The sequence below is a fragment of the Labrus bergylta genome, chromosome 9 (genome assembly GCF_963930695.1).
Source record: "Labrus bergylta chromosome 9, fLabBer1.1, whole genome shotgun sequence".
NCBI classification, from domain to species: Eukaryota; Metazoa; Chordata; class Actinopteri; order Labriformes; family Labridae; genus Labrus; species Labrus bergylta.
This window is the reverse complement of record NC_089203.1, coordinates 5713891-5736376: the sequence shown is the minus strand read 5'-3', so window position 1 is coordinate 5736376 and position 22486 is coordinate 5713891. Positions and strand designations below refer to the sequence as shown.

The following is a 22486-nucleotide window of genomic DNA, read 5'->3' as shown; positions in this document are numbered from 1 at the left end:
CATAAAACTGAAAAGCCGCTGATCCTGAGAACCAAGATGTGTGTGGTGCATGGTGAACTGTATGCCACTCCAACAATTGGCAACAGGTGTCTCACATTCAGAACAGAATTTATTTAATGTACTAATAGTCTATTCAAGCGAATCAGTGAAACGGGGATGCAGCTTGTCAGTTGCACACTGTGTTGTGTAGAGCTGCAAAATGTAGGATATTGTAAAACATCTGCAGGTGTAGTCGGTCATCATAAAGACTGCAGGTGTATCTTGGAGGCTTTGCCACCTTCACTGACAGGTAATGATATAATACAGCTGGAAACAACAGCTCTGACGCAAGAGCAGCACAAACAACCTGGTGAACAGAAAGTGAAAACAAAATGACATGTTTTATTAAAAATGACCATTTCTCACAACACCTTGCACAGGCTGGGCGGCACCATTCAAAATGTTTTGTGTGTGTGTGTTGGTTTGTAGGGGATGTGCGTGAACAGGCTCCGTCTCAACACTCGCGAGGATGAACTCATTGAACCCATCTGGCTCACGGTGAAAAATGTGCCAGGCTTGCAGCATCTCGCGGACGCCATGGCAACCTGTGGGGAGGCAGCAGGGGCGGTCCTGACTCCGTGAGTGTGTGTGTGTGTGTGTGTGTGTGTGTGTGTGTGTGTGTGTGTGTGTGTGTGTGTGAGGTGTCTGATATTTTGTTGTAGTCTGTGCTAGTGGCTGAGTGAGCAGTACGATTAGAGGGGAGTAGAGCAGCAGCAGCAGCAGCAGCACTAGAGGCGGGAGGATGTTGCGTCTGTGCTACCGATTAGGCTGATCAGAGTCGGAGCTACGATGCAGTGACAGACTACAGGAAGACACACACCAACACACACATACATAGAGAGAGGGGATGATATGCTACTAGACTATGGCACCGTCGGGCTCGCGTAGTATCAAGAGGGGCTGTCAGAGAGTTTTGTACTGGATCCCGGTCCTCTTCATTGCCCTCATTGTGGCTTGGTCATACTACGCCTATGTTTTGCAGCTTTGCATAGGTAAGAAACCCAAGTGTGTGTAAGAGCAAGAGAAGGAGCTGTGTGTGTGTGTGTGTGTGTGTGTGTGTGTGTATGTCTGAGTGATCGTGTGTAGTACAGAAAGACAAGGTGGAGGAATGCCTCTGCGTTTGTGTGAATGTGTTTGTGTGTGTGAGTGTGTGTGTGTGTGTGTGTGTATGGGTGTGTGTGTGTGAGAGAGAGAGAGAGTGTTTTTGGAGTGATGTGGTGGGGAGACATTTCTCTTCCTGCAGTTTCGTTTTGGATGCAGATGACCTGCTTGTTGGTGATGCATGTGTGTGGACAGTGTCAGTCACATGACAATAACAGTTCAACCAGGGATAGTCAGCACGCTGCTTACAAGACAGTTGCATTGTGTTTGCATGGTTTGTGTTTCTATGAAAAACACAAGTTCAGCTTTTAAAAAAAAAAAAAACAGAATTAGAAGAATTTCACGATCTGTTTTATTGTGAACAACTTTTTTAGGACATATACAATATCTTAGGAAGTCCATAAAAGGATTAGGGCCCCTCTATGAGATCCATTATCCCACACTACCACTCTATCAGCACTATCTTAAAGACTTACTGTAATAGCTTCAGGCTTGTGTAGTCACTGAGCTTCATTATCTGAATTGATATCCTCCACCACAACACCGGCAGTAGCATTATCTTCTGGCAAGAAGTCTGTCTGTAATGGCTTTTGAATCAGACAGGCCTCCTTCCTCCTCGCTCCCTCTGGCTGCTGAGCGTTGGATGGTATGGTTACAGAGAGCGAGCGTCCTCAGTGAACGCTGAAAACACAGTTGACCTGGATAGTGAGTAATGGTTTCTAGGATGTCTCAGAGGAGTCTCAGCAGCCTACTCCTGTGCTCCATTTGGCAGCTTGTCAAACCCCAAGGAAAGCAGATCTCTTCTGTCAAAACCGAGGATGAAATGGAGACGGTGTAATGAGACCAAACAGAGGAAAACACGGAGAGGGAGGGTTTGAAGGTCTGACTGTTTGTTCCCAATTCTGAACCGCTCCAAATTTAGCCAGACAAGCTATGAAGCTTTAACTGACATTGTGTGTTTCATCAGAGAGACCCAAGTATGATTCAGGAGTCATAGCGAAGCCGGAGGGGGAGCAGGAGAGGCTGCACAGGCCTCCTGAAATCAAATGGGCCAACATTTTTATTTTAGAACAACAAAAAACATGAATCTGACTTGATGAAGACACAAAACAACCACAAGATTCAAGAAACTACCAAAACGTCACACATCAAAACAACATCATCAGCACAGGAATATGATAATGAAAAACAACAACAAATAAAGAAAACAAAAACAAAACAACGACCATGAAAGCAAAAAAGAAAGCAAAAAACACCAACCAGATCGAGTTGACAATGACCACGAAGAGATGAAGAAAGTGTGTTTCTTACTGAATTGTTGGAGCGTTTGTTGGGTTTCGTCTGCTTTGGCCCGATGTTACATAATCTAATCATCATGTATTTGGGTAAACACTGAAATAGTGATATTATATTTTCGCTGTAGCACTTTATGGCTTGATGTCTTTACTGTCAGAGCCTCGTCGTGTCAGCCTGCCAGTTTCTGTCCCAAGATGAACCTTCCTCTAGAGTTACAGGACGCCCCGTCCCTGCTGAGACACCCTCTACCCTGCAGGGTGACAGAAAAAAGCTTAATCCCCTGTATGATCCTGATTTCTTTAAACCGTCTTGTTTTGCATCCCGGAGAACACACAAAATGTGATGCGTTGGAGTCACATGGGACAGTCAGAGGACAACACGAACAGAAGGGCAGGGCAGCGGCTGCTCAGGGCCAGCATGCGGTCTGCAAACACAGAGAGGGAGTTGTGTGAAAGTATCGTCAGCTGATACCTCTCGTTCAGCAGCTCAGTTAATCCCATTGTCTGGTTTACATAATTCACCCCCAGCAATCTGCGTATGACCCACTTTCTTTATAAATCACAGACTGTCAGCCTTTGAACATTTGGGCCTTTCCCCAAGATTGTTAAAATGTGAGATCAGGTGGTTCTTTTTGAGTTGCTGTAGCAGGATGGCAGAGGAGAGGGGAAAAGGAGTTTGGTAGAGACTGCAGTGCTTTCATACACACGGTAATATACTTCCCATCACATGCACTTAATCACACACACACATACTTATGCTTCTCTGTCGGACTCTTGGGCTTTTATGCTGGCAAGGCAGCATGCACACGATTTTTGGCTGTTTGCCTCAATTCAGCTCTCTGGCATACCTTTGCTCAGTCCGTACTGCGTGCATGCATTTGTGTGTATACTGCACTTTACAGGCTGTACAAAACTAATTGTAGTGGATGGATGTTTATTGTATATGCTATCCTAATAGTTGCTTAGACATTGGGACAAATGTAAAACTGTGTCAGTTTATCTTCTAACAGGTCTCCACTCGTCTCTTATCATGTTTATATTACGAGATCTTTAATGTGTATGTCTGTGAAGGTGCTGATGTTGACCTGTGATTGAACACATCACCCAGTCACATCTCTGGTGGTTGTAGCTGTCAGCATTTATATGAGAAATAACGCAGGATAGCAAGAGGTCCATGTGTTTTGTAAATTTGAAATCAGTTCCTGAACGTCTGTCAAACACATCAAGGAATGTTTTTCAAAAGCTTTAAAATAACTTTAATTTTCCTAATTGTGACCTACTGAATATTAAAGAGATGCTCCCGTGTGTTAAATTTTTCACTTGTTCATTCAGCACAAACCTAACTGTGTCTTTTTGTTTTGATATTTCAGAATCCATTGAAGACATTGGAGAAAAGGGTACGTTTCAACACCAGGAAGTGTTTTGACTTCTCTAATGTTTCATGTTGGATGTTGAGATGTGTTACATGAGGTTCAGTAGCTTTCAGTCTTTGTGGAGGAAGCCCTCAGCCAAACAATAAACAGAAACACGATCAACATGGATCAGCTGGGAGTGTTTCATGAGACTTTTATTAAACTGCAGACTTTAATTCACCAAACATTTACATCCACAGAGTCCAGAGATGAATTAGAGCAGACCAAGACCTTTAATCATTTTTGGTTCCACAAACAGCCGGTTGGTTCAAGAGAACATTTCACTCTGTCCATCGCTTTAGTCTAGATGGAATATTTGAATTATTACATTTGACTCATATCTGGAAAACTGAGGGGCGTCCAAAACGGCTGTGTGGGGGAGCCTTAAAACTGCCTTCAGTAGATATCTTACTGATTGCTCCTTTAAACAACCAGGCCCAGAGAATAAACAATGATCCACCATGAACAAAACATTTGGCAACAGCAACAAGAAAACATTTTCAACAGGCAGAAACGTCGAGCAGAACCACACTCATGTTAAACTGCTACCTGCTGAGACTGTGTTGGGCTAGATAGAGTCTGAAATCAGGCAGAGAGAGAGAGAGAGTGAGTGGGGAATGACATGCAGGAAAGGAATCACAGGTCGGATTCAAACCCGGGCTGCCCGGGACTTTTGCCTCTGTACATGGGGCACATGCACTGACCACTAGGCCATCGGCATCCCAAAATCAAATTTTTAATCCCCTGTCGCTGTAAGATGTCAAATGATTCTCTGCCTTATCCTGCAAAATACAGAGCCAATGTGAAATGTTTACGTTATAGTTCAAGGGATACGTCACCCGTTGAAACATGAATCTGTATTGACATTGGGTCATATATGTAGTAGAAATGTGAAATACATTTTGAAGTTGGTGCCTTCTTGACGAGAAAAGGCAGAAAGTGTCTTTTTGGCTCATGTGGATGAAAGACACTAAATCCCAGAATGCACAGCACCGCAGCACCCACTAAGGTCCTCTATTTCAGAATCAGAAATACTTTATTATTCCCAGAGGGAAATTCGATCGATACAGTTTCTCCAAAATATACAATATAGCAGTAGAAATATAGTAATAAAAACATTTACAGACATATTTACTTCAACACATGAGGCCGTTTCCTCAACTGATTCAGAAATTTCTTCCAGAATTGATCTTGTAAATTCCTGTCAGAAAACAGACTCTATGTCTGTGTCCATAGGCAAACAGTGAGAGCACCGACTCTACCAGTCCGCCCCAGCTCGAGCCGGCCCGGGCTCCTCGTCCTCACAGCCGCCGACAGGCAGGCATCATGTCTCGGCTGCTGAGCTGGCAGCGACGGCAATATAGCAATATAGCCGCTAGGCGGTTGCTGCCGACAGGCCGGTCTTGTGTCGCGGTGGCCAGCGCCCAGCGGCCGCAGCAGCCAAAGCACAAGACCGGCCTGTCGGCAGCAGCCGTCTTGCCGCTATATTTATATTTTTTCTCCATTATCAGCTTTCTCCATAGAGCCTGTTAGCATAGCTTCCAAGCAATATGGCGGACGTTAAGTTTTGATTCTGGGAGTGAGTTCCCACCCACTGATCTGTGATTGGTCTGTAGCTTCAGTGGTCGAAAATATGAGGAACTAGCGTTGTAGTTTCACCCAGCTTACCACAACCGCTTCCAGTGACGCAAAAATCGTCATTTTGCGTCACTTGAAGCTCCTTTTCAGACTCAGAAATACAAAGATTTCCCATCTCAGGGGAAAATGAGGGCGGGATGCACGACCATTCAAAAATACGACCAGGTTTCTAATGATACAAAACTTAATGCAAATGGGTGAAGTATCCCTTTAAAGTCAGGCTTGAGAACAGCAACATAAAACTGATGTCTGTAGATAAAGGTTCACAATCAATCCCCAGTGCCTGTTAAGAGTTTGAGAGAGCACTTTGTAAGTACTGTAGTTTAAACTTTAATGTAAGACGTCATTACATCCTGAATCAATAATTATGAGTTATTAGAGACAGACATGTGCTTTTAGTCCTGTTTCTTCTTTACATCGTTACACTGACATCTTCATAGCAAGTACAAAAATATGCAATAACATTTTCTGTGCCAGTAGCAGAAAAAATAAAACTGATTCACACCAATGTTAAAAACAATAAAGCTGCAAACTGAGTATAAACGGTTAGATGCACTGATGATGGATTATGAGTCTGACTTGTTTATGATCTGTTTCAGTTGTGTACCTGCTGGCGTACCATGTCATATTCATCATGTTCGTGTGGGCGTACTGGCAAACCATCTTCACCAAGCCAGTGAACCCCCTGAAGGAGGTGAGTCCGACAGAAACGCGGCGTTGTTGTCGGCTGGCTACGACGAGGCATGATACGAAGTGCAGATGTAGGTTACACAGCCTCCCTGCGTGATTGAACGCTGCATTTAGACTAATAATACTTTCCACTGCAAGTGCCTGAAGCTGCACTGTAATGGCCCTGATCCTGACCGCAGCACTTTAGCTCTACAGGGTGAATGCACACATGCATACATCTTAGAGAGGACGCTGGGAGAAAAGCCACCTTTGCATTTTATAGTGAAGTCAGGTGAAGCACACTTGCAGTGATATTCATCTCATATGAAGACTTTGCTTTATAAGAGCTGATGGCTGGATCACTTGAGGATTTGAGATTGTAATAAAAGTAAATTTTCATGTGTGCTGTGCTGTTTGTTATCCTCACAGTTATTTGTTGCTAGTGTTCAATCATAAATCGCCTGAGTGGCTGAAAGTAATATCGCAGCTCTGTGCTGCTTTGCTCCCATTTGCCTGCCGGGGCAGAAAGAGCCAAGACAAATGAAAGATAAAGAAAGACCCTTCACTGTCTACTGAGCTGCAGCTTCCCAGTAACAAAAAATCACTGCATTACCGACACTAACACAGCCGGCAGATAATCTGACAATTAAAATCACTGCTTGCAGATACAAGTATTGATAAATCACAGCAGGAGTTGTTCTTCTTTCCCCTCTGTGATCTGCCCTACATAGTTTCACCTGTCCTACTCTGACAAAGAGCTGCTGGAGCGTGAAGATCGGGGGGAGTCTCAGCAGGAGATCCTGAGGAGGATAGCCAAGGATCTGCCCATCTACACCCGCACCAACTCTGGAGGTACAGTAGAGCTCACATCGCTGCTGATGTGGAACAAGAGGAGAGGTGTGAATGACGGGGGCGGCTCTCAGAGCTCATTTCACCTCCGTCACCTTGTTAGTCTGTGGTCAAGTGTTAGGAGAGGCTGCTGCTGACGGCTGTGTGATTGAATTGGCTGTGTCTCCTCAGCAATCCGTTTCTGTGACCGCTGCCAGCTGCTGAAGCCTGATCGATGTCACCATTGTTCAGTCTGTGATAAGTATGGCTCTCTGCTCGTGCACCTATAGAGAAAAAGACCACACAGTGTATTGCAAAGAGTGAGATTCAATTACACTGATGTTTGACCCCGCTGTGTTACAGATGCATCCTGAAGATGGATCACCACTGCCCCTGGTATGTAGTGACATTAAACAGGCAAAGGGACTTTAAACAAAGATCAGTGACACTTTACCAGTGCAGTCTTTCTTGGTGCATCCTTTAATTAATGTCATCTTCACACACATCGATAGAAAAGCGTGATATATCGTCTACTGCAGGTCTCGATAACACACATCAGAGGGAAGCTTGAAGAGCTTGTTTACATGACAACATTTGACCCTGTAGCCTCTCGTCCTGCAACATGACAGATTCTGGCTGCAGAGGGAGACAAAACAAATATGATTCCACTGTCTGTCATTTTTATAAAATCACAATTGTTAATGCCGCTCTTCTCACAATAACAAAATGTTATTCCTGGAGTTCAGAGTCACACCAGAGGAACATTTATTTAGAGGAGCTCAATGTTGAAGTACAATTTGAAAAGGATTATTAAATAAGTGGGGCGGCAGCAGCTCAGTCTGTAGGGACCTGGGTTGGGAACCAGAGAGTCGCCGGCTCGAGCCCAGGTGCGGACCAATGCATGTTAAGTTTGTCTGGTAGCTGGACAGGTGTCAGGTCACATCCTGAGTACTGCTGGTGTACCCTTGAGCAAGGCAATAGCTGTAGTGCGCTCTCTGTGTAGCAGTGTGTAGCAGCACCACTCTGACATCTCTCCATGAATACATGTCCACAGGTCCTGTTTGTGCATGTGTGTGATTCAGGCCTATAAGCCAGAATTTCCCACAGAGATAAATAAAGTATGTAACATGTAAAGTGGACCCATTTGTTGTTTTGAGCAGCGCTCTTCAAAAAACAGAATCAAATGTGAACATGTCCTTCTGAATTCTTCGACAGATCAAATGTAAAATACAAAAGTCTGGCCTGATGGGCTGAAAACTTCCTGTTCTCCTGTATTCATGACACAAACCTTCTGATTGAAGGTTTTGTTTTTCAAGCTCAGCCGTCTACTTCTACACCCACCCTTCAATACCACCTTTCACATAAACCCACCATCCCAGTATTTGCTTCAGCATTTATATAAAACATGTAAATGTGATCCTATTGTTTTTGTAATGATCCTTTCATTCCTGCTGCAGGGTGAACAACTGTGTGGGATTCTCCAACTACAAATTCTTCATGCTCTTCTTGGCGTATTCACTACTCTACTGCCTTTTTATAACGGCTACGGATCTTCAATACTTCATTAAATTCTGGATGGTAAGGATGTCCATCTCAACATACGTTCTCGTTCACATACGTTCCTGGTTATCTAACAGTTAGTTGGTGCATTAAAATCTCTAATCAAATCTGAATGATTCTCTGAAAGATTCTGTGTTAAATTTGTGGCATTTGATTTTTTTTTCTCACAAGGCTGGAGGTAGAGCACATTTCCGTCTGAAAGAATACGTGGTATGAGCCAACGAGCTAGTTAGTGACAGTGACATAGAAACAGCTTGATAAGCCCAGTCGGCACATCTGAGTAGAAACCTCTTCCTGTCAGTGTTGTCTCATCTCTCAGTTCTTCTTGCACTTATGTTTATATATGTGTTGTTTCTCAATCAGAACGGTCTCCCAGACACACAGGCAAAGTTCCACATTCTGTTCCTCTTCTTCTCGGCCGCCATGTTTTCTGTCAGCCTGGCGTCACTTTTCATCTACCATTGCTGGCTCGTCTGCAAGAACAGGTCTACTCTGGGTAGGTGACGTTCTTGCACGTTTGTGTTAACTTGGAGGATGCAGTACCCATGCAGCCTCTGTTCCTCCTCTTTGTGTTTGAGCATCAGCTCTCCACCTGCACAAGGTTCTCTTTGCACTAATGATGGAAGGATGTTTTTTTTTCTTCTTTTTTCCACCATCCTCATCCGTGCAGAGGTTTGATGAAGCTCTCTGGGCTGTTATGAGACGGAGTGATTTCTCATTATGCGTGCACAGTGGCACACTTTGTCTGTGTGGAGGAGAGTGGATTATCCTGAGGAGTATGTTACAGTGAAATGCAAAGACACAAGGCTCAGAGCAGTAAGGAGCTTAGAAACAGAAGCTGTGAGGGGAAGTCACACATGGTGGCACGCACTAAGATGTCCCTTTCCTGTACAACAAAGACACTTTCATTCAGAGTTTTTCCACCGATTCAGCCATTCAGCAGGAATCCTCCAGCAGGAATGTGTTGATCCGTTGTCTGAATGAGCTTCTGTTGATAGTCTGAATAACAGCTTACATAAAGACTGAGAGGGAGTGCGTTTTTTTTTTCATATTCTCCTCTTGTGTGTCTCCTCTAGAGGCTGTGCGTGCTCCAGTGTTTCGCCACGGCACAGATAAGAACGGCTTCAGTCTGGGTCTGAATAAGAACTTCCGCCAGGTCTTTGGGGATGAAGTGAAATACTGGCCCATTCCAGTTTTCTCCAGGTAAACATTTATTTCATATAAAATCAATTTAGAACAAGAAACATCACGAGACCAAAGAAGGACTAAAGAATCATCTGCAACAAATCAACACCGTGTTAAGAAATGATTTCTAACAATTCTGGCAGGTGATTTGACCGTTTAGGAGACCTGATGAGCAGCAGTACAGAGTCCAAACTGAAGCATGATCAGGCTAAAGACAGAGCTGCAGGTCTGTCACCGTGCAGTAGGCGTTTAGCTGCCTGAATCTCACAATATGTTTCTTAATGTGTCTATGACACCATGTGGATCTTTTCCTCTCTCTGTCAATCATTGTAAAATATTTCCACAAAACAGTTAGATGATAAATGATGACAGACAAACCTGAGGTAGAGATTGTATTTAAGAAATGATCGATGCACGTTAATATTAAATGTGATTGTTTAGTGCCTTAATATTCATAGAGGCCAATTTTGTTTATATATATATATATATATATATATGTATAGAGAGAGAGAGAGAGAGAGAGAGGTGCCAGGTCACTCCTGAGTGCTGCTGAGGTTTCCTTGAGCAAGGCACCGAATCCCCAACCGCCCTGGTGCACTCCCTGTTTAGCACTCTGACGTCTCTCTACTAATGCATGTCCACAGCTCCTGTTAGTGTGAGTAGCGTGTCTCTCAATAACAGAGGGTAGAATTTCCCTCAGGGGTTTATAAAGTATATCAAATTCAGAAAAAATACAAATAAATAAAAAGGAAAAAATATCAATATATAGAGTCATCATCTCTCAACAGGAAGGTCAGGGGTTCGAGCCCCAGCTCCTGGAGCAACATGTCCAATGTGTCCTTGGGCAAGACATTTAACCTTAAGTTGTTCCCGCTGCTTCGACTGCGGCCTATAAATGTGTCTGAATGGATTAGTTACTTCTGATGATCACTTTACATATAAGCCTCTACCATCAGGGTGTGAATGTGTAGCTGTGACCTGTGCTGTAAAAGTAGAAAAGCGCTTTACAGGCTCAAGTGTATTTACCCTGAGTAAAACTCTTTTCAAAGCCTCTGTCTGCTCCCCCTGCACCCATCAATATAAATGATAAATAAATGAGGTCAATGATTTATATATGGATTCAAAAATTATTTAAAAATCAAACCACACAGTGTCTTTTTTTCTTCTTCAGATTTGTCTTCTGTAGTTCAAATGATTTAGTCAGGATGTCAGAGAAGTGTTGAATGTCTGAAGACTCTGTTCAGCTCGAGCATTAGAGTCAATGAGGTGAAAACAAAAGGATTGAATGGAGGGAAAAGACCTCAAAGCAGAAAAGAGAGCATCCCTTCAGTAAACAACAACATCAACATTATGAATTAAAGAGAAGCTCCAGCTTTGAGAATCAGAGATTCATGCTCACACAGTAAACAGTAAATAAGTAGAGTTTTCTTTGCGATCACAGTCAAACTATGAAAACATAAACTAACAAACTTCACATGTTTTATAAACAAAACAAAATACGGAGGCCCATTTGTTCCAATTTTGCAACTTGGTGAGGTTTATTTTGTGATCTAACTCAAAATAAAACTTAAAAACATGGAAACCTTCAGTTTTTGTTCTTTGCAGAACATTTGATGAATAAGTGAGAATAAGTTCAACTTTCTGTATATATAAGGATACATCACTGAGTTCATTGACTTTATGACAATTGTCAGTTTGACCTTTTTACATAATACTTGTTTTTTCTTTTATAACATGGATGTACATCAACGCAACCTCTGTCTTTTTTTTCTATAATTTCCATTAATGACTTTTAAAAAAGATAACAGTTAGCTCCACTGATGCTAACAGTTTCACCTATTTAGATTTTCTTATGTTTCTTATTCAAACATCAAACTCTTTACTGGTTTCCAGTTTAGGCGACGGCTGCTCGTTCCCAGCCTGTCTGGTGAACCTGGACCCTGAGCAGCCCTCTTCACCCACCAACTCCAACCCTGTAAACAAAGTGTGAGTACAAACAAGAATAAAAAAGTAGATCCCATTACATCACAGAAGACAAAATGACTATGCATGACTTCTTCAGCTTCTAGCAGTTTTACTTAACCCTTTATATTAAAACGATGCACTGCAGCATTTAGTGGTGTAAAATGAGTCTTTCTGAATACAGGATTAAAGACCAAAGATATTTTTATATTTTAAAGAGGGATGCGAGTGCTGAGATTTTTTAAGTGAGCATGTGATTCCTAACCATATTGGCCGACCTACCTTTGATTATTCGTGCTTCCAGTGCAGCAGAGGGCCGCCAGTTCCCTTCAAAGCCGCTGAGGGAGTCTCAGAGTCGACTGCTCACCAGCACCCCCTCCTGGTCAGAGAGTGACAGTGCAACAGACAAAGACAGGAAGGGTGGGATCATGTTATCCTCTTTATAAATAATTTTCCAAAACCCAAAGAAAACACATTTAAAAGAGTAAAAAAAAAAGAAAAAAAGTTAGATCTAACAAAACCTTTTGTTTCTTTAGGTGCCAGCAACCCGGTGATGATCATTGAAAACGAGGCGTAACCAGAGACCGGAGAGCTATTGGTGACACCTTCATCCCAGAAGAGTACGTTTACAGTCGTGTAGAAAGTACTCACACATATTTAAAAAAATCTCTTAGTTTGTGTTTTACACAAACAGGTCTATGCTGCCCCCTTCTCTGTGATGCTATAACAAACCTCTTCTGCTGCTATCTCAAAGTATCTGAGCTTCAGGACAAAATGATTGAAATTAAAAATGCATTCCAACATCCCATGATCTCCTGTTTCTCAATGACAAAGCACAGAGCAGCAGTGGAAGAAGAGCGGTTTTGTTTTTCACTTTGTATAATAGGAGATTATTTCTATGTAATGGTAGAATTTGTCTCGTGTGCCAAATGTTTGCACATCCAGTATAGCTTATAGAAGTGTTCATGTGACTGGTGTTCCTTTAGTCTTTTGTTTCGTTCTAAAAAGGGGGTGGGCAGGTTTTCCACCGACCACGTTTGAGTGTCGTGAAAGTCCAAAAATGATGCATGCTCTCACCTCAGGATGTCTACACACACTGTTGTAATGAACTGTACCACAAGATGTTCTGCCCTTTGCTTGGAAAAAAAAAAAGGTGTATTTTAATTAGTCATCTGAATAAGGGCTCTTCAGACTTGTTTTAGCATGAGCGAGGATTTTACTGTCATACGGGAACACCTGAGAGCGGGTGCTGCTCTGTGCTGCTCTGTGCTGCAACAGTGTGTGTGTGTGTGTGTGTGTGTGTGTGTGTGTGTCTGCCAAATATCTACACTTCTGTCTGGCAGTCTGTGCTACACAACCAACTCCCGGCCAAAAGCCTCCCGACCGTCTCCCCGGGGTTCACAGGCACACCGACCAGCCGCCAGGAAAGCCTGCAGATCTGCTCACCATCAAAAAAAAAGCAGATCCTGCTCAGTGTTTTTCTTTGACATTGTGAATGCACTGCAGAGCAAACAAAAACATTTTAAAAAAAGGAAAAAAAAGAAAAAAGCTCCAGTGGCTTTGTACAGTTTATTTTCCCCCTCTGAGGATTCTCTCTGTTCTCATCTGTGGCTGGAAACCATCTCTAAAAATGTATTTGGAAGAATGTATGCTTGTTACAAAACCCTACATGGTGACAGTGTTGCTCTATATTTTTCTATTCTACTGTCTGTATGACTCTAAAGACAATATGGATGTGTGAGTAATGTACTGTACAATTGTGATGCCTTATAAGAATAAAAAACAAGCTCATCTTCAGCCTCCTTACTCGACTCTTCACTGCACTGGAAAGGATCGACTCATGAAAGAGATGTCATTGCCCAGAGTGTGTTATGGTAGAAAATTGTCAAGCCTTTATTTACATTATAATCTAAAAACAATGCTCTTGAATATTGCATAATTCTTCTTTAACTTGTGGAAGATGTGCTGCAGAAAAGAAGTGGTCAGTTTGACGCAGTGCAAGCTTAAATAAGTCATGAACCTACACTTCAACACACCTGTGAGCGTTCAGAGTGCCATCACACCTCAGCATTTATTCAAACTTCTTAGTACATGCAGCTGTTCAACGCAGCATGGGTGAAAAGGAAAACAATACAAAAACAAATGCCATTCAATGGTCAGAACGTCAGGAGAAATGAACTCGACTGGAACAGAAAGTTGCATGTTTCAAAAGCAACATGTTTGGTTTTTTTTCCCTTCTCATGAGAAAAAGTGTTTTTCTTCTTTTATTACAACACTGAAACTCTACAAAACCTTCACTTCAATTAAAAAAAATGAAAATATACTCTCAACAGAGTAGTTCAGGGCAACTTCTCCTAAAGCAGGCAAGTGTTTGAAACGCTTTTTTAAATTTCTTTTTTCAAGCTCGGCTGAATTCGGTTTAAACCGGAACAAGACCATGTAGAGGCGTTGCAGACGTCTTACGTGTGTGCTTGTGTCAATGAGGGTGTTTATATGCACAAAGTATCCACATTCCTCAAATGAAAACTCTGTATGCTTTAGTACATACTGGATATAACTCTTTGCATAAGACGTCTCTGAACATTTTCAGGACTAGGAATTGAAAATCAGCAGCTGATAGGTCAAGAAGAAATGTGAAGCTTGATCCAAAGACCACTGGACTTAGGTGACAATCTTGAAGACGTTTCAGCGCTCCTCTGAAAGGCTTTACGAAACGTATTCAAGAGCTTCAACCAAGTCCACTTGTCTTTGGGTCAAGCCTCCACTTCACCATGACCTGGAAGACTGAGAACCTACACAGATCAAGAAGAAATGGTTTTCAGGTTTCCCCTGTAGGATCTCTGTACCAGATGCAAACTAAAGTTTGTAAATTAAAGGCTTCTCCAAGTGGGCTAAGAGTATATTTGACATTCACTTCATATGTACAAAAGGCAAAATAAACTTCAATGAGATGTTCATGTGCAGGTAAACACGCTCACTGAGAGCTCCCTTTCTCATCCTCATACAAAAAGTGAACGGGGCGAGAGTACCACCATGTGGAGTCTTAGTGTTTATCAGGTCATCTTTTCCATGTCAGATAAGCAGCACAATAAATTAAAAGTTTAAAAGCTAAGAATGCAGCTTATATTAAGGCTGAGTGTGGTGATGTTAAACTTTGACATGTTCACGATGTAAAACAAGGAACATACAGAAGGCAACAAAGAGGAGAGAGACACCAGAAACATTTTCAGCTTTCCATATAAAATCAGGTTAGAGCTTTAAAGTGCAAAACATGTCTACAGAACATCTTAGGAAAACTAAAATCCCATCTTTTCAAGCATGTTAAATTGAACTGACCCAACCAGACTGTCTAAACTGCTTCATAGGATTAAAAGACTAAACTCTGTCTCACACTCACACACACAGACACACACAGACACACACACACACACAGACACACAGACACACAGACACACACACACACACACACACACACACACACACACACACACACACACACACACACACACACACACACACACACACACACACACACACACACACACACACACACACACACACACACACACACACACACACACACACACACACACACACACACACACACACACACACACACACACACACACACACACACACACAGCTAGCAGGGGGCGTGTGTGAGGCCAGCTGGGTCATTTTTTGATCATTTTCAGTGATCTAAGGTGAGCAGAGGCTATGAGAAGCAGCTTGCTAAATGATGTGTGTATGTCTTTCTTTTCCTACATTATTATCATCCAGTTGGTAAAAGCCTGCTCCAGTGCCACACTGAGTGTGTGTGTGAACAGCAGGATGGGAAGTTTGGGAGTGATGTCACGACTGCTGCTTGTTAGCCTCCTCTTCGTAAGCGTTCCCTGTTCCGTTCTGGACGTAGGCAGAACCAGAGCTGAGCCCGTACAAGTGCCCACAGTACTTTGCATCGTCGATATGATCCTCAAAGAACATCTGTGGGAGGGGGAAAAAAAACACAGGACACTAAAGTCACCTGCACAGTCATTCACCATCATGTGATTTACTTCATCTTATAACCCAGTCATCTAGAAAAGATCCTGAATAAAGGTTGTGAAAGATAACTTTTTTTAACCCTCCAGTCATTTTTTAACCCTAGAGTCATTAGTGGACAAAAATGTACACTTCCAAAAACATTCATAAAAATGTTTAAGTTTGTTTGTTAAAGTTGTTTTTGAACATATATTTGGGTAACCTAAGTTACTACCGACCCACAAAATGTGAAATAAACACACCAAGTCCTTTGTTTGTGGTCTGCTTAAGTCTTACAACACAGAGAGAAATGCTCCGTTTCAAATTTGCTCTCTTGAACCCTTTTCACACATAACGGAAATCTCCTGAAAAACTCCGGAGATTTGGCTACCCGGAGGGTCTTTAGGCTATGTGTGAACGCAAACATCTGAATTTTTTGCGCTGACTTTACCCAGAGATTCTCCGACCAGACCCCTAGTATTTTTTCCGCAGAAAATCCGAGTGAGCTGATGTGAGAACACAGCAACATATACTCCGGAGATTTCACCTCGAGCCAATGGGACGAGAATGACGTTAATATACAGTGACCGGCTAAAGTGTCTGCACGCGACCACTAACGGCTGCATTCTGTTTTCTGTTCATCAGTATGTTGTTCTCCTCTCTTTTGTGGATGTTGTCATTCCATTGGATTACACACAGCATTGATATAAAGACAAATATTCTCATTATAGCGTCGTGTAGCGGACTCTGTTGCTACGACCGCTACTTCCGCGTTGTTTATTTACGTCACGTCTTACCTCAGGGAATGCCCCGACCCCCCTCTGACAGGTAAAGTCCCCCGCTGTGAGGAGCATATGTGAACGGCTAGGTCGGGAGAATCTCCAGAGCGGTCCTTCTGTAATTATCTACATATTATCTGGAGTGCATATGTGAAAACAGCTTTTGTGATGTCACACTGGGATTCTGGTAACAAAAATCCCCTCCCCTCCCCTGATATCTCCCCACTGGATTGTTGATGGACGGCTTGCCTGAACAACACAAAGGAAGGTATTTTACCTGCTTTTTGTAAGTGTCTCGAGATAACACTTGTTATGAGTTGACGCTATACAAATAAAAATTGATTGGTATCTCCACCCATGAACTCTACCCCCAGCCTAGAACAAAACTTTTGTGCAGGTCTGCCATTTTTATTCTCGCTACAGAGGAGTGATGTCTACCTGGAAAACTCAGGGGGGGGGGGGTCATTACATTTAAAGAGACACACACACCAAAACGGAGCGTTCTGAGAGAGCTGGTTTCTACAGGGTCACAAACCTCCTCTGGTGCTTGATTCATGTTATATTTTGACCAAAGCTCAGCACAGATGTTTCATTTAGACCACAGGGGGCTGTTTGAAAAGGTGGAGAAGAGGGATAATATGTCCTCTTTAAATATAAATATTTTCCCCAATTTTTTGGTTTGCATCTTTTAATCAACATCAGTCCTGATCAAAACTACCAAATACTTAATTATTTTCAGGATTTTATACATTTAAATGCCATTTAGATGACATGATGTCACTGTTGTTTTTCAGGAAAACACATTAAAACACAAGTTTCTATAAAATATATGAGGGGGGGGCTGGGGGACTTTTTTTTAAACACTTGGATATGTCAAAGATTATCCAGAACATTGATGAAATGGATTATTAGTTTTTGTGCAAGTTTGCCTCCCTCTTGAGCCACTCATGGACAAAAATGTCTGCTTCCCAAAACTGCTATAAAATAATACAGAATATTTTCTCCCATTCTTTTGTGGTTAAATGTTTTCATCAACATCAGTCCTGATCAAAACTATTAAATATCCAATTATTTTCAGGATTTTAACCCTTTTAAAAAAATGATTCCAAAATAAAAGTGGCAAATTCAGCCTTTTGGACAGAAGTGTCCAGAGTGATATCTGAGGATTAAACTGTTGGCTGGACAAAACAAAAGGTCGAGTTAAAAATAATTCTCTGATCAATGACACTAATACTTTGCCAATGACTCACTTAATGACGCCTGATGCTCTCCTTGAACCTGTTTTTCTGGCTCACACAGTGTTTTTCTAAACTTCTTTGGCTCGTGTCGCATCATGAGAGGAAAATACATTTTCATGAACTGAACTCATGTATGAACATAAATTTGCCTCTTTGAGTTTCTACAGAAAGATTATATTGTACATCTTAGCATTTCTGTCTTTCTCTCATTATTTATTTATCTTTATATTGTAACATTCATTCTCATTATTATTACTTTTACTTTCCCTCATAAGCCCTCTGTGGACAAGTAGCATGTGAAATAAAAAACTCAAACAATGCACCAGGTTCGTCAAATGTGATTTTGATGTCCATGTCAAGTTAAAAAAAATCTATCTATCCATCATCATCCATCTATCTATCTATCTATCTATCTGTCTTTAACATTGTACTGCCTCTTCTACATACTTCACATAATTCATACCTGTGCCTATTTAAAGTGAAAACACACCTTGATGCTTATTCAGACATGAGACATCCACAGTAAACTGCCATCAGATGAATATTAACATGTGCATGTCTGAAAGGTGATTGCATAACGCTGTGCTATCATGTTGAGGTCAAAGTATTAACATTCATAGTCATAAACTGTGTAAACAGGTGTCTTCAGCTTGAGGAGCCTACCTCTCTCATCTTGAAGAAAGCCATGCCTGTGAGTAAAGAGTCAGAGCCGGCCTGATGCTGTGGTCCAATCCTCTCCAGCTCCAGCTGCTCAGCTACTTCCTGCAGCCCCCCCTGGAAACAAAACACCGTAAGCTCCCTCAAATCTACGCTTCTGGTCAAACAAAGACCACACTCACAACAGATCTCAACACATCTCGAGGTGTAGCGGTTTAAAAATGAATGAAAGAGGAGATACTTATGTGTGCTACTTGCTGAAATATTTAGTTACCTTCAGGTTTTTACAACTCTTCATGAGGTACTTGACATCATAAATAACTGGAAAGTACAAGCGGAGAATCTCAAAGAAGTCCACCTCCTCCTCAGGCAAGTTAGCATTGGACAGAATTTTGATCAGGTATCCAAAGTCATAGCCACTATAAATCACACAAATACACAAATACACACACATCGTTTATCTCTGTCTGAAGAAATCAGATAACAGGGGATAGATAGATATTCACTTTCAATCTGCCATGACACTAAGACAATTAAACACACAATGACAGGCTCGGTTTTTTGAGTGGCCGGTCTCACTCCCGTGTCAGGATGCAAGACTGAACACTCATACAAGGATGTACCATACCATAAAAAAAGATCCTGTCATTTAGAGATGTTGCTAACATAAGATCAATGGCTAATGTCTATTTTCCAAAGCCTGGTTTTCTTTGACATCAGGTTGCCATGGAGACACAGGGGGAAAACTGAGAGCGACATGAAGATGTTGATGTTAAGCAGCAGAGTGCAGGAAATACAGGTCACAAGTATCTCTGTCTTTACAAGACTAACGTTTCTTACACTTTGCAGCAACTTTATATAAAAAAAAAATGTACTGGGCTTTTTTTAAACATGCTTAAAGCCAAATCTTCACAGTTCTGCGTAACATCTTACCTCTCACTTCAAAACAACAGGAAATTAAAGATAAATAAATATTAGCATTAACTAGTGCATCGCGATTCATTAAGGTCAGAAATTGTCTGAAGACTCATCCTGCACTCAGGGGTGTTTACTCATTTTTTGACCAATTAAAACCAAATTGTCAACACGTTAAGTCCCGCCTTATTTCTTGTGATTGGTTCCTGTTTGTGCTACGCTTTTGAAATACGTCACGACACGGCAGTACGTTACTCTCGAAGTTCTGTTTCATGGCGACTTTAAATAAATACACTTTATGGAGTGCTGGTTTCATTTATAAAACAAATGGGGGCATCATGACTCTGGACCAAAGTGTCGCAGGCTGTGGGTTTGTACTTCACAACACTGAGAGCTTAACTACTGAACTGGTAGCTGAGCAGGATTGCAAACTCCACATGGCCAAAACATCTGTGTTGCTGATCTGTCTGTTGTTTTTGTATTTCAGGTTGTTTCTGTTGTCTGATGTCAGAACAAGAACCTGCTGTAAACCAGTTTTAACTGAGTCAGGCCTGTTTAACTGTAACTTTTGTAATGTTACTTGTCATCCTTTGTCTGTATAATAATAATAAATTAAATGAAAACAGATGGTACAAGAGAGAGCTACAGGGCCGTTTAAAAACTGCATGTTGTGGACTTTGATGAACACAATGGAAATCATCATGCAGGATGACGGTATGAACTTTTTTCCTTCTGGGAAACCTCCCAAAACAGATTGTGTCTTATTTACCAGTGCAGCTTATATTTCAAAATAATTAAATATACTGCATGATATATATATGTACACAGAGAGAGAGAGGTGGAAAAAACAAAATTTTGGAGATACCAACGTCAGCATAATGTGTTTCTGTAACTGCTTTTTGTTATCTAACTGACAAGAACACAGTAATAAAACCAGAAGAGATGTTGTGGCTGGACGCATAGATAGTTTATGAAATTGTCTAATCTTCCTAAATACTGTGGGATAACTTGTGATGCTGCCACAATTCAGACATAGCTTAGTGGATAGATAAATAGCTACATAATCAGAATACCTGTGAAAAGACAGCCACTTGACCCCATCACAGAGCACCACTCCTGATGTCATTAGCAGCTCGGCAAAGTACAGCGTCTCGATGCCTTCGTCCTCGTGCTTCTTGAACTGGATCCCTGAGGTGGTCAGGAGCTCAATGGAGTCCTGTGCATACATATCTTCTCTGGTGATAAAGACAGACACATGTCACTCTGTACTTGTTGCAAATACCCTTAAAAAACAACAAACATCAAGTAGTGATGAGATAAATAACTCAAAAGCAGAATTTCTTAAGCTGTGCCAGAGGTGATCTGTAGCAGTTGTAAGCCTGCAAAAACTTCGACCAATTTTTGCCATGAGGTACCAATCAGACGCCTCCCTGTCTCCCTGCTCGTTCTCTACCTCACGCATGCACGAGCCCACACTCAAAGCACGAGCTGAGGTCCGCTTCTGGACCAACAGCACTTGTGCATGTAAATGAGGGGGCGTGGCTTTTGAGGGATTACAGAGGGGAGCGGGTGGGTGGGTGCAGACGGAGCACTGAGGGAAAGATACTTTCAAAATCATGCTAGTTTCTGAAAATGACCAACCCTACCTTTAAGATGAGCTGTTAGAAAGTGAAGGTACACTTTCTAATTGGACATTATAATGCAGCGTTGATAACTGCTGTATAACAATCTGTTTTGCATAACTTTTTGATTTCTGGTTAATGTAAATTTCATCGATACGCTATCCTAAATTAATCTCATGATCACCACATGAGAAGTAAAATGGGAGAGCTTCTCGTCCTCTTACGTGAGGTTAAACTTAAAATTGAACTGCCATGTTGATGTCCCAGGAGGATATTCCCCTTGTTCGTTCATAAACGTGAGGCCCAGCTGGATAATCTTGAGCAGATCCACATTACAGCGCAGTAGCTGGTACTGATAGTCTGCATTGCTTCTGAACTCTCCGATGGGTCTGGCTACAACACCTGGAAACTCTGTATCCTGTAAGATGACAGACACACATTATGCAAAAAGATATCCTGGCTACATCAGACATAATTACGCCCTCTTTCAGAAGAGCATTACTCACCATAGCAATATGGTTGTATTTTCGGATGACATTTCGAATCCTCTTCAACTCCTCCTCCAGGTTATTGGCCCAAACCTCACATATTCTTTGGCTGTGATCCACAGTAGCTGCGGGCATAGTGCCACTTTACCATGCAAGGAGAAAAAACGCCAGAAAGACAGAAGCCTTCACATGAGAGGTGGTGTATAGACCCAATGTGCTTTCCTGCAAAAGACTTGACAACAGGAGGAAAGGGGAAGGGTGTTTTAACTCATGATCACAAGATACCCGAGTATTGCTTTAAATCAATTTTGGCTAACAATTTATAGGGTTATGATTTTAATTGTAGTAAGCCCAACCCTAGCTTAGTATGTCAAATCAGCTGACTCAATTTCAGTTTTGACAATGGCATAGCTAATTAAATCTCACAGCCCCCACTCACTCTTTTTAGCAGCAGTATTCACAGCTCAATGAAGCAACATAAATGCAGACACACATGTGAACAGCAGCAGCAGGAGCCTGTATGGCTGCTGGTACCATTAGCCCGTCGCAGGTAGTTTTCAGCAGCACTTTGGGCTAGCTACATTACCTGCAGCAGTTAGCAGCCTACAGACTTATTGCTAGCTAACATGAGCAGGACAGTGCAGTATCTCAGGTGGACAGTTTCTGCACACTTCTCAGGTACACTCTTTAGCACGAAAGATACATAACATGACATGACAGAGAGAGGTGTAACAAGCTGCAAACACACAGTCGGCGTCACTTTGATAAAGCTCACTGACTACAACTTACCGTTCCCCGAACCGGCCGGGTGTGTGTTTTAATTGTGTACTATCAGAAACACTTTATTTGTTCTACGCTACTGTGTCGGGGTTTTATCGCTAACTTTTAAATAGTTTATATTCAGTAATGTATCGATGTCAGCCCACGGCTGCCATCACAGCTATGCCTACAACACTACGTCATTACGTACAGGAGCGTCATGTGCGTATGTATGCATGTATGTATGGTGTGTGGGTCACGTCTGCTTGGTATGGGTGAGTGGAGCATTTCAAATGTGTCCTCAAATACTTTAATATGA

At 41.9% G+C, this 22486-nt stretch overlaps 2 protein-coding genes across 7 annotated transcripts; one reads left to right on the top strand and one right to left on the bottom strand.

Annotated features, from left to right (window-relative positions):
- Window positions 1-459: 459 nt before the first annotated feature.
- Window positions 460-13482, top strand: zdhhc2 (zinc finger DHHC-type palmitoyltransferase 2). 4 transcript variants are annotated; one of them, XM_065959133.1, is made up of 13 exons: window positions 460-617; window positions 3806-3832; window positions 6085-6179; window positions 6886-7006; window positions 7175-7244; window positions 7346-7378; window positions 8440-8560; window positions 8714-8752; window positions 8906-9038; window positions 9619-9745; window positions 11621-11713; window positions 11994-12109; window positions 12226-13482. In XM_065959133.1, exons 3-13 carry the CDS (start codon window positions 6120-6122, stop codon window positions 12264-12266), a joined length of 954 nt encoding a protein of 317 aa, XP_065815205.1. In that variant the 5' UTR covers window positions 460-617; window positions 3806-3832; window positions 6085-6119; the 3' UTR covers window positions 12267-13482. The 4 variants fall into 4 exon arrangements, with proteins under 4 accessions (XP_065815205.1, XP_065815204.1, XP_020485346.1 ...); XM_065959132.1 differs by lacking the exon at window positions 460-617 and adding an exon at window positions 667-1031; XM_065959134.1 differs by lacking the exon at window positions 460-617 and adding an exon at window positions 3016-3143.
- Window positions 13483-13558: 76 nt separating this feature from the next.
- cnot7 (CCR4-NOT transcription complex, subunit 7) lies at window positions 13559-22378 on the bottom strand. 3 transcript variants are annotated; one of them, XR_002277858.3, is made up of 8 exons: window positions 22198-22377; window positions 21427-21640; window positions 21145-21338; window positions 20372-20533; window positions 18658-18802; window positions 18390-18500; window positions 15455-15673; window positions 13559-14481 (listed from the first exon to the last, which is right to left on the bottom strand). XR_002277858.3 is itself a non-coding variant. In XM_065959135.1 (7 exons), exons 2-7 carry the CDS (start codon window positions 21541-21543, stop codon window positions 15542-15544), a joined length of 861 nt encoding a protein of 286 aa, XP_065815207.1. In that variant the 5' UTR covers window positions 21544-21550; window positions 22198-22378; the 3' UTR covers window positions 13559-15541. The 3 variants fall into 3 exon arrangements, 2 of the variants coding, with proteins under 2 accessions (XP_065815207.1, XP_020485348.1); XM_065959135.1 differs by having other exon boundaries at window positions 13559-15673; window positions 21427-21550; window positions 22198-22378; XM_020629692.3 differs by having other exon boundaries at window positions 13559-15673.
- Between the last annotated feature and the right edge of the window lie 108 nt (window positions 22379-22486).

Bases quoted from the DNA above. Each gene is read 5' to 3' on its own strand.
- zdhhc2 (XM_065959132.1), top strand. From the start codon at position 905: ATGGCACCGTCGGGCTCGCGTAGTATCAAGAGGGGCTGTCAGAGAGTT. The intron at 8,753-8,905 runs GTATGAGCCAAC...TTTCTCAATCAG, and splicing joins TCCGTCTGAAAGAATACGTG to AACGGTCTCCCAGACACACA. The intron at 12,110-12,225 runs GTGGGATCATGT...TTGTTTCTTTAG, and splicing joins AACAGACAAAGACAGGAAGG to GTGCCAGCAACCCGGTGATG.
- cnot7 (XM_065959135.1), bottom strand. From the start codon at position 21,543: ATGCCCGCAGCTACTGTGGATCACAGCCAAAGAATATGTGAGGTTTGG. The intron at 18,803-20,371 runs GTATTCTGATTA...TGTGATTTATAG, and splicing joins AAGTGGCTGTCTTTTCACAG to TGGCTATGACTTTGGATACC. The intron at 15,674-18,389 runs GTAGGCTCCTCA...CCCCTCCCACAG, and splicing joins CTTTCTTCAAGATGAGAGAG to ATGTTCTTTGAGGATCATAT.